This window comes from Castor canadensis, chromosome 5 (assembly GCF_047511655.1).
Source record: "Castor canadensis chromosome 5, mCasCan1.hap1v2, whole genome shotgun sequence".
In the NCBI taxonomy this organism is placed as follows: Eukaryota; Metazoa; Chordata; class Mammalia; order Rodentia; family Castoridae; genus Castor; species Castor canadensis.
The window spans coordinates 108,251,039-108,265,152 of record NC_133390.1 but is presented as its reverse complement, the minus strand read 5'-3'; the positions used below and the strand labels follow the sequence as shown (position 1 = coordinate 108,265,152).

The 14,114-nt window shown below is 34.1% G+C and overlaps 1 protein-coding gene and 1 non-coding gene across 2 annotated transcripts in view; both read right to left on the bottom strand.

Moving 5' to 3' along the window:
* The window catches only part of Kpna4 (karyopherin subunit alpha 4), a 48,983-nt gene that overhangs the window by 8,590 nt on the left and 26,279 nt on the right, over nucleotides 1-14,114 (bottom strand). Inside the window, exons 8-13 of the mRNA XM_020180725.2 lie at nucleotides 12,732-12,818; nucleotides 10,300-10,469; nucleotides 10,166-10,210; nucleotides 7,923-8,054; nucleotides 4,300-4,428; nucleotides 2,334-2,438 (exon numbers count right to left, since the gene is read on the bottom strand). Coding sequence (XP_020036314.1) covers nucleotides 2,334-2,438; nucleotides 4,300-4,428; nucleotides 7,923-8,054; nucleotides 10,166-10,210; nucleotides 10,300-10,469; nucleotides 12,732-12,818 — 668 coding nt within the window. The remainder of the gene's footprint in view (nucleotides 1-2,333; nucleotides 2,439-4,299; nucleotides 4,429-7,922; nucleotides 8,055-10,165; nucleotides 10,211-10,299; nucleotides 10,470-12,731; nucleotides 12,819-14,114) is intronic.
* On the bottom strand, nucleotides 3,647-3,987 carry LOC141423805 (small Cajal body-specific RNA 7). The gene has a single exon (XR_012448608.1).

The window sequence follows — 14,114 nt, the reverse complement described above, 5'->3', positions numbered from 1 at the left end:
AAGAAACCCAACCCTCAAATTTTTAAAGTGCATTCAGTAGTCATGTCATTAGCAACGTGGCTTTGTTATTTTGATATAATTTATACATTATCTAGATATATAAATATATATATAGTTGTATTTCTCTTAGGCTGAAAATCAGGTTTATTTTCTCTTTATGATATATGCCATCAATGATGTACTTAAAAATAATATGTAAGGAAACTCTTTTGGGCTGGAGGAGTGGCACAATTGGTAGACCAATTGCCCAGCCAGGGTGAGGCTCTGTCTGAGTTTAAACCCTAGTACTGCCAAAAGGAAAAAAGAAAAAAAAATAAAGGAAAGAAAAGCACAACACTTGTTTTACATATATTATCTCTTACAATATTGTGGAATGAACCCAGGACCACTTAACTACCTCTCTAGTCCCCTATCCCTTTTAAGATTTTTATTTTCAGATGAGGGGACATATTTACAGTAGAGAGGGGCAGCCACGCAAAAAGCTGGGCAAATTCCTGGAGTGCAATGGTCAGCAAGGTGCTCAAGGAGCAGCCGGAAGGCAGGTGTGAGAGGAGGCAGAAGAGGTAAGTAGGAGCAAGGACCAGCTAGGGGGCCCTATAACCTGGGAAGGGGATCATTCTGGGAATTCAGGTGCAACCAGCAGAGTACTGGCCTGTGACTCAGCAGGACCCATGGCTCCACAAACTGAGTGTCAGTTTCTAAGATGCATTCCTAGGCCTTGCTTGCACACAGCAGGTGCTCAGGCAGTGCTTAAGGAATGAGGGCAGGGGTGCCTCCTAGCCAGCAGAAGGAGCCCCCACCCCCAACAGGCTCATGGTGGAGGCCAGCTGGGCCAGCGGAAGCCATGGATCTTGGGATCCCCCTCCCTCAGCCTCCTAAGTAGCTGGGATTATAGGTGTGTACCATGATGTGCACAAATTATCTGTAATATTTGATAACTTCCTTTAATTCATGATTTCTTATGAATTCATATGTTCATAAATACACTATCTTCCACATTCTACAAAAATATCTATCACATGTTTTGTTTACTTGGACCTTAAAAACAATGACAACCTTGTAACAATGATTATTTTTTATAACTGAACTATGATCCACAAAACACCATTCCTTATAAAAAAAAAAGAAATCAAGACATCCAGAGAAATAGTTGATTCCATAGGTAGGTCAGAAAAACATACAAGATAAACCTGGAAATCATGTCATATTCAAAAGGTAGAAAATTCTCAGAAACTATTTTGTGGGCTGGGAGTGGTGGCTCAAGTCTGTAATCCCAGCACTGGGAGGTGAGGCACAAGGATCATGACACTACCATGGACTGCATACCAAGACCCTGCCTCAAAAACAAAAACAAAAACAAAACAAAAAAACCCAAACTATTGTGTAATATAAAAAAAGACACAGGTACCAACTTCAAGAAGTTCCCATCGGTTACTAATGTGAATGTCAAAGGAGTAACAATTAAAATGACACTAAAATATATACTCTGGTTTCATTATGAGGTTGTTAGGAAACCACGCTAGAGTCTAAAATTGATTGTTTAAAATGACTGATGAAAAAGAGCCAAGCATTTATTCTGTCTTTACTATGTGAACTATACTTTGCAGTAAGTGATAGCTGATAAAAAAAAAAACTTACTGAAGAACTGTAGCCAATATACAAGGACAGGATTAGAAAGTCACCATTTTGCAACTCACTGCAAAATAAGGGATCCAAGCATTGATAATCAATGACTATCTCAAAACCATTAAGTGACAGCTATCTTTACAACCATCAGCTAGAGTAAACCAGTTAATGCCTGAGATCACCCATCTTAATTCCACTAGATGTAGACACTGTTTAATCTACAAGTTTATAGGAAACACTGAGGAATACAAGATGCACAGAAATACACATTTTTAATTTGAGAAAAGTGCTTAGAAAAAATTCTCACGCCATCATTGTCACTATAAATTGTCTTTTATTTCCCCAAATGATATAGTATGCATACATACTGGCTATTTGATTTAGGGCAATTTGTTTGTCTATATCAGTTTCTTCATCTTCCAACTGTATAGGTTTGTCATATTAAATGAGGTAATATTTATAAAGCACTTAGAACAATATGAATTAGTAAATCCCAAGTAATGCAATTTTGAGAAAGGAATAACACAGAAGAAGAGCCAGAGGTTTTCAAGAAATGTTTCTTGTATGTAAAAGCTGCTGGGTTTGAAGGCTTTGGTACTAATAGTATTTTACTGTATTCATGATACTGTACATAGGTCCCAATTAAATGAACAGAACAAGTATATTTTCACATAATTTGCTAGACAGCTACAAGATGATTCTCTTACCTTATCCAAAAGGTGTATTATCATTGGTACAAGATTGGCATCAATTACTGCCTGGACCTGCTGTTGATTTCCTGCAGTGATGTTAGAGAGGAACCACACTGCTTCCTGTAGAACAACATTTTTTCAGTATTTCTCATTAAAAATAAAATCTGTATCTGAACTAAGAAAAAAGCATTCACTAGTATCCAAATGATTTCTGAATGAGTTCCACAATGAAAATCCTTATAATCTCAATTCTTCTATCCCCTTCCATATTTCCTTTGGGCAATTCACTAATGGCACCTAATTTAAGTCACAATGAATAAACCCTTCTAAAGAATTTTTAAAGGTAATTCTACCAAACAGTATGACTCAAAGAAAGCATGGCTGAACAAATTCCAAGGAAGCAATGAACTGTAATACAAACACAAATCTTATAACTGTTGCAAATGAGGTTTAATGCCCACTTCTCACAAAATGTGCCTTATTCTCTGTTCTACCCTGATCAATAATTCTAGCCAAAGCAGATAAATCTCAATTATTCATGATAATGAAGACAACAAAGATGAAAGAGTGGGTTGTTTTAGTAACCTTATTTATAATAGTCATTCACTGAGGTGGAACCAGATGCTTAATTGCTTTATTAAGCATATCATTAGGTAGACTATAGTCTACCTAAATGATCTCTTTTTGTTGTTATTTTGTTTTGGTGGTAGTGGGGTTTGAACTCCCGGCTTCTCACTTGCAAGGTAGGAGGCTCTACTACTTGAGCTATACCTACAGTCCTTTTTGTCCTAGTTATACTGGAGAGAGGGTCTCGCTTTTGGCCCAGGCCTGGACCATGATCCTCTTATTTTCCACTTCCTGCCATCACTGGGATGACAGGTATATGCCACCACATACAGCTGCTTTTCCTCTGCTGACATGGGGTCTCATGAACGTTTTGCCCAGGCTGGCCTCAAACCATGATTCTCCCAATCTCAGCCTTATAAACAGCTAGGATTCCAGGTGTGCACCATTAGCCTGGGCTCATAAATGATCTTTTAATGTTACCCTTTACACTACACAATGGTGTAATTCTGCTAAGACACAGTGGCCCCAAGTGTTTTATAAGTCTCAAAGATCACAAATGCATTACTACAATCACCATTAACAAGAAACAATACAAAATATCTATCTAACATCCTATGTAGGCTATTATTAGAAACTACCAAATTTAAATTTATTAAATTCACAACTTTAATAAAGAGAAATATTTTTTCTATTTCTAAAAACTCTTAAAACAATTTTTACTCTAAAAACTATTTGTACTGACTAGTGTACATTCGGCTCTTTTGGATCAGATCACAGGAACACATTTAATGAACCTGTTAGAGATTTTAGGGTGCCAGGCTACTTAGGTGAGCTGTTCTTGGGTTCTAATCATCGGCAATGTTGTAATCAACAACCCATGTTATTTCTACAACAGCCTCAGATGCACTCCAATATCAGCACCACCATTCAGTGCCCCCTTTCCATAGCCACAAGCATGCGCGCGCACACCACACACACATATGCCATACTCTCTATTAAGTAAATATAAAATATTAAACTAGAAGAATTACTCAACATACATACTAAAAATTACCAGTCATACAGCATTCAACACCCAAGTATCTCTGCTTCATCATTTCCAAGAGAGCCAAAAGAAACAATTTGTGGATGAGGGTGTAGCTCAGTGGCAGCATGCCTGAGCTCCAGGGTTTGAGCCTAGCACTGTTCCCGCATCCCCCCCCAGAAAAGCACTGTGCAATGGGTTTGTTTGTTTCATATATGGAAAAATTACATACTATTTTGTGCTTTAAAGAATAAGATATTTTTTCTTGATGTCTAAATGATGTATTATATTAATAGCCAGTATTATAGACACCTCTGGGACCCTAATCCTCACAAATGAAAACTGCCATTTTTAAGTGCTATTTATTTAAAAATATTTTAAAACACTTACTTTATTAATTTTCTCTTTGGGATGTGTCAGGAGTGCTGGGAAATGTGAAAGAGCATCACAGTTCAAAACTACTTGTGTTTGCTCATCAGTTCCAGTAACAATGTTGCCCACAGCTCGAAGTGCAGCAGTCTGAAATGTAGAAAAGATTTGATAACATTCTGATCTTAGTGATGTACTCCTTACTAAGGATGGCAGGGAGCTTATGAGAGACAGGTGCATTTATTTATGCCTTCTTTTGAATCTATCCCTTTTGAACACATACTTTGTATCAGGCAGCAATCTAGAATAGCGGAAAGAGGAAAGACTCAAGTTGTACAACTTGTGTAGCTTAAATTATTGAGAGAGTCAATAGAAAAAGAAGGATCATTTTATGCAATAATTGCTGCCAAAATACAGTACTTTTGACTTGTTTAAAAAAATTAAAAGGAACCTCTTTGACAAGAGATTTCACCAGCTTATGAATTTGAATTATCAATTATTTCTATTCTATAGTTGCATTAAATCACTATCTGTTAATGTATTGTTGCCATCTTATTTTTCCTTCTATGAAACAAATGACCCAGGTATTTTAAAAATCTGAGGTATGATTTACATAAAATTTATCCTTTCAGAGTATATAATTTTATAGTTTTTTAAAACTGCATGGCCATTAGCCTCATCTGATTCTGTAACATTTTCATCATTCCCAAAAGAACATATATCACCCCCACTAGCAGTCATCCCCATTGCCTCCAATTCTAGTTCTGACAACCACTATGCCTACCTCTACAGATTTGTGTAATCTGGACATTTCATACAAACAGAAACAAGTCCATGTTATTCCTCATTCCTTTTCATGACCAAATAATATTTCACTATATGACTGCATTACACTTTATTTAGATGGACATCTGGGTTGTCTCTCCTTTTTGGCTATTAGGAATAATGCTGTTCTGAACATTTGTTTGCAAGTTTTTGTATGGGCATGTGTTTTCAGTCCTCTTGGGTATCTACATACACAAGAGTGGAACTGCTGGCTTGCACTGGCTACTATGTTTAACATTTCAAGATTCTATATTCCAAGCAGCTTGTACCACTGTACATTCCACCAAAAATATGCTAATATCTCTTCATCTTTGCCAATATTTGTTATTGTTCTTTTAATTATAGCCATTCTCAAGTGGCATCTCACTGTAGCTTGCATTTCCTTAATGACTAAATGATTTTAAGCATATTTTCATGTACTTATTGGTCATTTGTCTTCTCTATTCAGGTCATTTGCCCATTTTTAAAATGAGTTGCCTGTTTATTTTTGAGTTGTTTGAATTCTTTATATATTTCGGATTTTCAGAAATATGATTTGCATATATTCTCTCCCAGGCTGCCAGGACTGTCTTTTCACTTCTTGATGGTGTCCTCCATAGCACAAGTTTTCTTTAAGACAGGGTCTCATTAACCTACATTTTCCTGCCTCACTCTTCCAAGTGCTGGGATTACAGTGTGCACCAGTATGCCCAGCTCAAGTGTTTAAATTTTGTGAAGTCGAATTATCAAGTTTTTTTTTTTTTTTGCTCTGGTTGTTTTGTGCTTGTGATGTCATATTTTCGAAACCATCACTTGATCCCAGGTCATTAAAATTTATGCTTATGCTTTCTTTTGAGAGAGTTGTACTTTGAACTCTTACAGTTAGGTTGCTTTACCCATTTTGAGTTAATTTTTATGTCTGATGTGAGATAGGTTCCAAACTATTTTGGAACTTATTTACTGTAGCTTGGCAGTCAATTTTGAAAGTGATGTCTTCAAGCTGTTCTTCTTCAAGATTGTTTTGTCTGCTTCTGGGCCCAGTGCAGTTCCATGTGGATTTTAAGATCAGCTTATAAATTTCTGTAATAAAGGCACCTGTGATCTTAACAGAAATTACATTTAATCTCTAAACTTGGGGACCACTGTCTTCCTAACAAATCTGTCTCCAATCCATAAACCTGGGACATCACTGTGTTTTGGGTTTTTTTAAGCACTGTTTTGTAGTGGCTAGTTTCTTTAACAAACATATTTAAATAAGAAAAGAAAAAAAGCTATAAAATAAGAGACCCTTAAAAGACATTACAACATATGTTGACTTTTTTTTTTTTTTTTTTTGGTAGTACTCAGGGCCTTGTGTTTGCTAGGCAGTCGTTCTACCACTTTAGCCATACTCCAGATAGGAGTGGGGGGCACCTTGGACTGCGATCCTACCTATGCCTCCTGCATAGCTAGGATTATAGATGTAAACTACCATGCCCAGTTTGTTTCTTGAGACAGGGTCCTGCCAACTTTTTGCCTGGGCTGGCCTCAAACCATCTTTGCCTACTGAGTAGACATAGGCCATCATGCCTGGCCCCTTATGGCTTTGTCTGAGAAATGATAAAGCATTAAGTAAAATTTGAATACTGACTGGATATTTAACATTAAGGTTTTAAAACTGCACTAATAAAGGCTGGGGATATAGCGTAATGGTAGAGCACTTGCCTACCATGCTCAGGGTCCTGGGTTGGATCCCCAATACTTCTCCCCCAAAGGAAAGACATTAATGATATTGTAGTTACATTTTTTAAAAAAAAGTTCTAATTTCTAGAGATGCAAGATGGATGAAATGATGATACCTGGGATTATAATTATGCCTAAATAACTTTAGGGAGAGTAGGGATATAAAAAATATTTTATAAAATAAAAGTTTTATTTTCCTAAATTATGGCATGAACACTGAAAAGTTTGTTTGCTATATGTTTATAGAACTGGTGACTTATACTAACAGCTTTCCTAAGCTATTTCTATACTTTATAGACATTAAGCTATTTTTAGATTAAAACACTATTTCCCTCCGAAATGTAGGGAAAGCTACCTGTATCTCCCTTTACCACCGTGGGTTGATAGTTAACCATTTAAAATATTCTCACATTCTCTTTTTAGCTTTTTCTAGATGGGGGTTCTTTGGGATAAATATTATGGATAAAGACTTACTTAAAAGTAATAAAACAAGGAATTAGATAAAATTTAAGTAATTTAGAAACACTCTAACCAGCACATTTCAGTACAAAGCCTTTAGGTCAGTTCTAGTAAAGCTAAGTGTTAACTAAACTTGTTAGGTGAGTAAAAAAGATACTACAGGGGGAAAGTAGGGGAGGAAAAGAAGAGTGGAAAAAGAATAATGAGAAAAGTGGAAAAAAATACTTATTTTTATATGCCATTCAAGTTGCTACGTTGAATCACACAGGTTTATGCTAGAAATCAATACTCTACAGCAGAATATACCCCCGCTTTTTTTTTGGGTGATGGGTAGAGGAAGGGAAGTCATATTTTATCAGATTTAGATTTTATTATTAATAACACATTCCTTCTAATTTTTATCTTTTTTTGTTAATACTATCTGTATCTAAAATACGTTTTATATTGGTTCTATTTAAGATATACAGCTTTTTTATATACACAGTAGTACATGTTAATAATAAATTTTTGTTTGATTTCTTTCTAAAAAAAAAAAAAAACCCTCAGAATTTCCATCACAGACATGATGTTATACTAAGAATATACAAGCTACTGAAACTGTCCATCTTTGAATGCCATGCTTAAAGCAACAACTGGTAAGAAAACAAGATCAGACTTACCTGAACTTTAACTTCCTGGTGACTGAGTAGAGGAACCAAATGAGGAACTATTCCAGAATCTATTACCATTTGTATCTGTTCATTGCCAGCATCAGTAAGGTAAGAGAGGGCCCAGACTGTATCTACCAATATCTAATAAGTAAAATGAAAATTCAAAGCCTTGAGTATGTTCTCATTTTAGTAATTCTTAACCATACAATGAATTATTACTATTATTTTGCTTTTCTTTCTCACCTCAATTCACTGAAATTTCAATCTCTATTTTGCATCTTTTAACCACATTCAAGATGGATAGGTTACTTATAGTACCAATCCCTGACCAGTACCCAATCTCAATTCAATAAACTGCATAAACACACTACATAGTACATTAAATAGGAGAAAAAGATGTTCTCCTTCTCAATAGGATAATTGGCCCAAGGACATTGTGGCTAATGTATACAGTTGGAAAGACTGTATATATCCAACATGCACAGTAGTTTGAAACAGCTGGGCTAGGGTGGATATATTCAAGTAGTTCCATGCAAAAATGTCTAAAGACAGTACCCTAATATTAGTTGTTTTTGCCTTAGTTAAAACTGGAGGCAACCTCCTACATAGAAGCCCTCTAGAGCTGCAGATCAAGACACTGGGGCAGTGGGAGGGGGTGCTAGGAAAAAAAAATGCATACTTTACACTAGCTGCTACTTAAAAAAATTAGAATCCTCTATAATTAACTTATACTAAAAATAGCCTACAAGTTTTTAATGATTGTCCTTTGAAGTACAGCAGGACATTGATCTTTTTTTGTTTGTTAAGTCTCAATTAGAAGTTAGGACCAAAGGACAGTGTGACAACCATGCATATAAATACTATAATTATTGACAAAAACATAGGAATAATAACTGTGCCTGGAACTTTACTTCCAAAACTTTTCAGGACTCTTATCAAAAGGCAAGCCAGAGAAGTTTAAAACCTTTACAATCCTAAATCAATATTATTGTTTAAGACCCTCAAGAAGCCCCTAGAAGAGGAAAACAGCACTCTTGTCATTATTCCTTCAAAAATTCAAGAAAGCGCTAAGGATATCTTTTTAATGTAAAAGAGACATTAAATGAAAGAACACAAAGTATTATCAATATATGTAAAACAATTAAATTTCAATTTGCAAATATGACTAGTTCTTTTATTGAAGTATCAACATATGCTAAGATTTGTTGACACAGAAAGATTTCAAATTACTTGCTCATAACTGTACCTAAAAACTTGTTTGGCCAAACGCCAAACAAATCATTAATGTGTTCAAATCCAAATTCCATATGAAACCAAACTAGACCATTTATGTTTTTTTCTATCAAAGTTTATCTTCTATATTAAGTTTTCTAATTATAACTACAGTATAATTTTTTTATTTCTTTGATGGTCTGATTCAAAAATATGTTAGTTATGTTTATCTAAGATTTTATTTTTAGTAACATTACTTGGTGAACAATTTTATCTATTAAAGATGTTACTAAGAAGAATAATGTAAATTGAGAAATTTTTCAAGATACTTTAAAAGTAAGACAAAAGGGCAGGAGGTATAGCTCAAGTGTCTGCCTAGCAGCTATTTCAAAGCTGAATTCAAACCCCAGTACTGTAAAAAAGTAAGAAAAACAGAATCACAGGACAGGGGGAAAAAGGAGAATGATGCAGGGGGTGAATTTAACTAAGCTACATTGTAAACACTTTTGTGAATTTCACAATATACCCCTGGTACAACAATAATATATAATACAAATAATTTTTTTAAAAAAGTACTTGATTTTGACAGTGATTTCATATGAAGTTTAAATATTTTATGTTTTTTTCTGTGTTGATGATGTAGTACCCCCAGTACAACAATATAATAAAAAAAGAAAAAGAACAGTGATGTAAAATATGCAAGCCTATTACAAAAACAGCACAATGTGTATGTACTCTCAATACTCAGGCTGCTAAAGTAAGCTTCCATAAACAGTTCATGGACAATCAAAGGCATGCTCTCAGTGAGAGGTAACTGGCAACTTTGTAACAGGCTTGATTTCTTTAAACAAAGTAAATGTAAACATAACAAATATGTATTACAGCTCTTGAAATAGTAAAATATGATACAGAATGCACTGACAGAATACTTTACTTCTGTATCGCAGAGGGAGTCCTACACATACATATACAACATACATATATATGCATAAAAATATTTCTGTATGTATGAAAATCTATAATCATAGGCATTTACTCACATTTACATCTGTGTGATGAATTAAAACACAAAGGGCTGGAAGAATCTAAGGAGAAAAATACAGAGATTATAAAACATACTTAGATAAAAACATATACATATGGTATCTACTTTATTTTTAAAAAATTTGTTTACCTCCTGAATGGTTTCCATTGGTGGTGGCGGGTCTTTGTGGCGACATAAGTTGACCATAACCCAAGTAACATTTCTTAAGAATGTTATAGGAATAGATGGACTTATGAATGAAAGTAAAGGTTTCACAACTCCAAGACTTATGACATAATCTCTACATTGAGGACCATCACCTGTAGATAGGATGAAATCAATAAGATATACTAATTAGCACTTTTAGAAAACATACAGTACTGGGTACAATATGTTGCTTCTGGTATTCTAACCAGATCAATAATTTCATATAAAGACTTTTTTTTATGAAAACTGGGATTTGAACTCAGGGCTTCAGTGCTTGTGAGGCAGGCATTCTACCACTTGAGCCATTCCAACAGCCCTATATAAAATTTTTAAAACTATGATAACTAAGTTGACATTCTATGTCTTCAAACCAAGAGAAACAATGTAAGGTATTAAGATCATTTATTTGTGTACGTTATTCACATCTTTAGCTTTACAAGTTGCTCACTTACCAAATGTATTTATGCCATCTAAAGTTTGGAAGACTAAAGCGTTCGTTAAAATAATTTGGGAGCAGAAAACTGTTATTTTTATTTACTATTTTGATGGTCTCTGGTTTAACAAACTTTTAGGTAATAAAGAGGCATGTCAAAATACTATTAAACATACATATGTAGAATTTATATTTATGATCCAATAACAGAATATCAAGAGTAAACTATTTAAGCATTCTATATACTTAGAAAACTATGTCTGAAAAAAAAAGGAAGAAAGAATTAAATAGTAGTACAGCAACAGGACCAAATGTGATTTTTGGGCTCTAGGTCAGAATTACTGAAGCAGAAAACTAGGGATCTAGGATTCTGTAACCCGTGTAATTCTGATAGCATGTTAAAGTTTGAGAACCAGTACTGTAGACAACTGCCAAGTTTAAGTTCTGAATCTAGTGTATCACTGTAATTTCTAGTATGAAGTATTGCCATATTAAGAACACTTTTCTGCACTGCAATACCTGTAGATAAGATACTTGCTGTTTTTGCATTCATGTATTTGAATTAATACCAAAATATAATTGGATCAAAACCCAAATACCAAGATGCTGTTTTAATAGTTTTAAGACTAAAAATTGGTATAAAAGCAAAAGAGGAAGGAGCCCTAGATATACAAACACTAACTCTTAATAGCAGTGTACTCTATGTAAGTAAGTCTGTGGAGAAATCCTCCCTTAAAAGTCCATAATCATTCCATTTTCCATGTTGGTTCTATAAAAGGGCAATAAAGAGTTATATCAAAGTAATACAAATTACTTCCATGCAAGAACAATAATCTGTGGTGAAAACAACCTTCAGAATCCTCCTCCTCCCACACCCATCCCTATTCTCAATAAATAGGTCTCTGAGCTACACCACAGTCCAACTCTGAATCCAGATTTTTTCTATTTTCTACTGAGGGTAGGTGTCTGAATTTCTGAGTTTGGGTTAGCTTCTAGAAGCTGAGAACAGTGGTGTACATCTGTAATCCCAGTATTCTGGAGACTAAGGCAAGAGGATCATCAATTTGAGTCCAGCCTAGGACACCTTTTCTCAAAAAATGCAAATTAGTCTTTAGTCAATGAACAAATGATTAAAATAGAAGGATTTTTCTTTAACTATTCTTTCTATAATAATTTATCAGTAAAAACCTGAAAGGGCAGGGTGCTGGTGGCTCACACCTATAACCCTACCTACTCAGGAATCAGAGATCAGGAGGGTTGTGATTTGAAGTCAGCCTGGGCAAATAGTTACCTTATCTCGAAAATACCCATCATGAAAAAGGGCTGGTAGAGTGGCTCAAGTGGAAAGAGTGCCTGCCTAGCAAGTGTGAGGCCCTGAGATCAACCTCAGTACCACTAAAAAAAACCCCTGAAAGGTATGGTAATTGCAGTATTCAACATTTAATTAGACTATCAACAGGTTGCAGATACTTCCTGTTGATTCATGACAGGGAATATTACTATATTTTATACATTACTAAATTTTATTGTACTAAAGACATAAAAAGTTTCATTTTAGGCCTCTCAGAATTGCTGTTAAGAGAATAATTATTGGCTTAAGGTTTGCCTTCTTTTGTCTTGTTATTCCCTGATGAAGAAAGTTGAAAAAATGGACCCCAACAAAAAAAAAGACATAGATCATAGAAATATTTCATAATTATTCAAATAACTGAGTTGACTAAAGACAAAAAGACAAAAATGGTAGCATGAGCAACAAAAATGTGCCTTCATTTATTACAGCTTTATACTTACATTGTTATAATTAAAATTTCTGTAAGCTATTTCACAACAACTTGTACCAAAGGCAAACAGTTTTTTCTTTTTGACTACTAGTAGTGATTTTTAAATTATCAAGACTATGATAAAAACACTGTTGGATTAGCATTACGAGTCTTATACAAACCTATGATATTTCCCAATGCCCACACTGCTTGTTCACAGACATTCTGATGGGGTGAGTGGAGAAGCCTCAGGAAAAGTGGCACAGCATCTGAAGGAGGAAAACATGTAAGTTTAAAGATACTATACTATATAAAATCAACATTGATGTTTTGCTGAAACCTCAAAAGAAAAATACAAGCACCTATCAAAATACATTTAAAATATACCCTCATTGATTTTATTAGTATAAAATATATGGAAGAATTCTGACTAGCAGACTATTGTTCATTTTCAAAAATGAATTTCAATATACAGCCAATGCCAAATTGAGATTATAAAATTCCATGCACAATTAAACTTGAACTTATTTGCTTTTGGTATTGGAGATTATCAGACTAAATTCAAATTTTACGGATTTATTATTTATATGTAAACATTATCTTCTAAATAAGGTGGGGGGGAGTTCACTGTTTAAGTAACTTTTGAATGTGGACATTTAAACTATTGCCATATACGTCATTAGTCTAGTGATTACTGGGTCACATGATGCTGTCTGAATCAGAATGATTCTGTTGCTTAACAAGCACTGGAAACACAAAGACAGGTTTGTATGTGTCTACACACTGCACTGAACAAATAATTCTTCTTTTGTTATTACTTTTGAAGAACAATAAATATTTAAGTATACACAGATTAATCATGCATACTTATAATAATAAGTAGCTTATTTTATTTATTTTGGTATAGTAATATAGACTATCAATAATAAAAACAAATTCCAAGCCTCTTTCTAGTCTTTAAGGATTATATAAAACAGGACAAAGAGAGGGAATGACACTGTCATTAAACCATAAAATTTATACCTGTCAACTATATAATACAAAATATAACTGAATCCAAAACTAAACCAGTTTTAGGACTTAAGGTAATTATCTTTTCTAAGTAATAAACAAATTACAATACAAAATGCTTCTTACTTGGATAATGTATTTGTCCCCTGCCTTCAAAATCATGAAAAACCAGTGCTTATGATTTTAACAAGTTTAGACTAATTAACCCTGCTTACATTTAAGGATATTTAAAGATTTTCTTTTAAGATTATAACTTCTTCAGTAGAAGGATAAAATATTTATGGAAATAATATATTCAGGGTACTGTGTTTTCTTTTGAAACGTAAAACAGCAATGTTATGCCTAGCAAATGTGAGGCCCTGAGTTCAAGTCCCAGCACCACAAAAAAAAGCAAAGAAAAAAAATAGTAATCATATTACAAATATAATGGAAAAAAAATCTTTCTAACCAAACTTTCTATAGGACTACTTTATAGAAGGTTTTAAACATGAAAGAAATCACTCTCACTGAGAGAGCCTGTAAATATGACAACAGAAAAACAACTTTATTTCTAC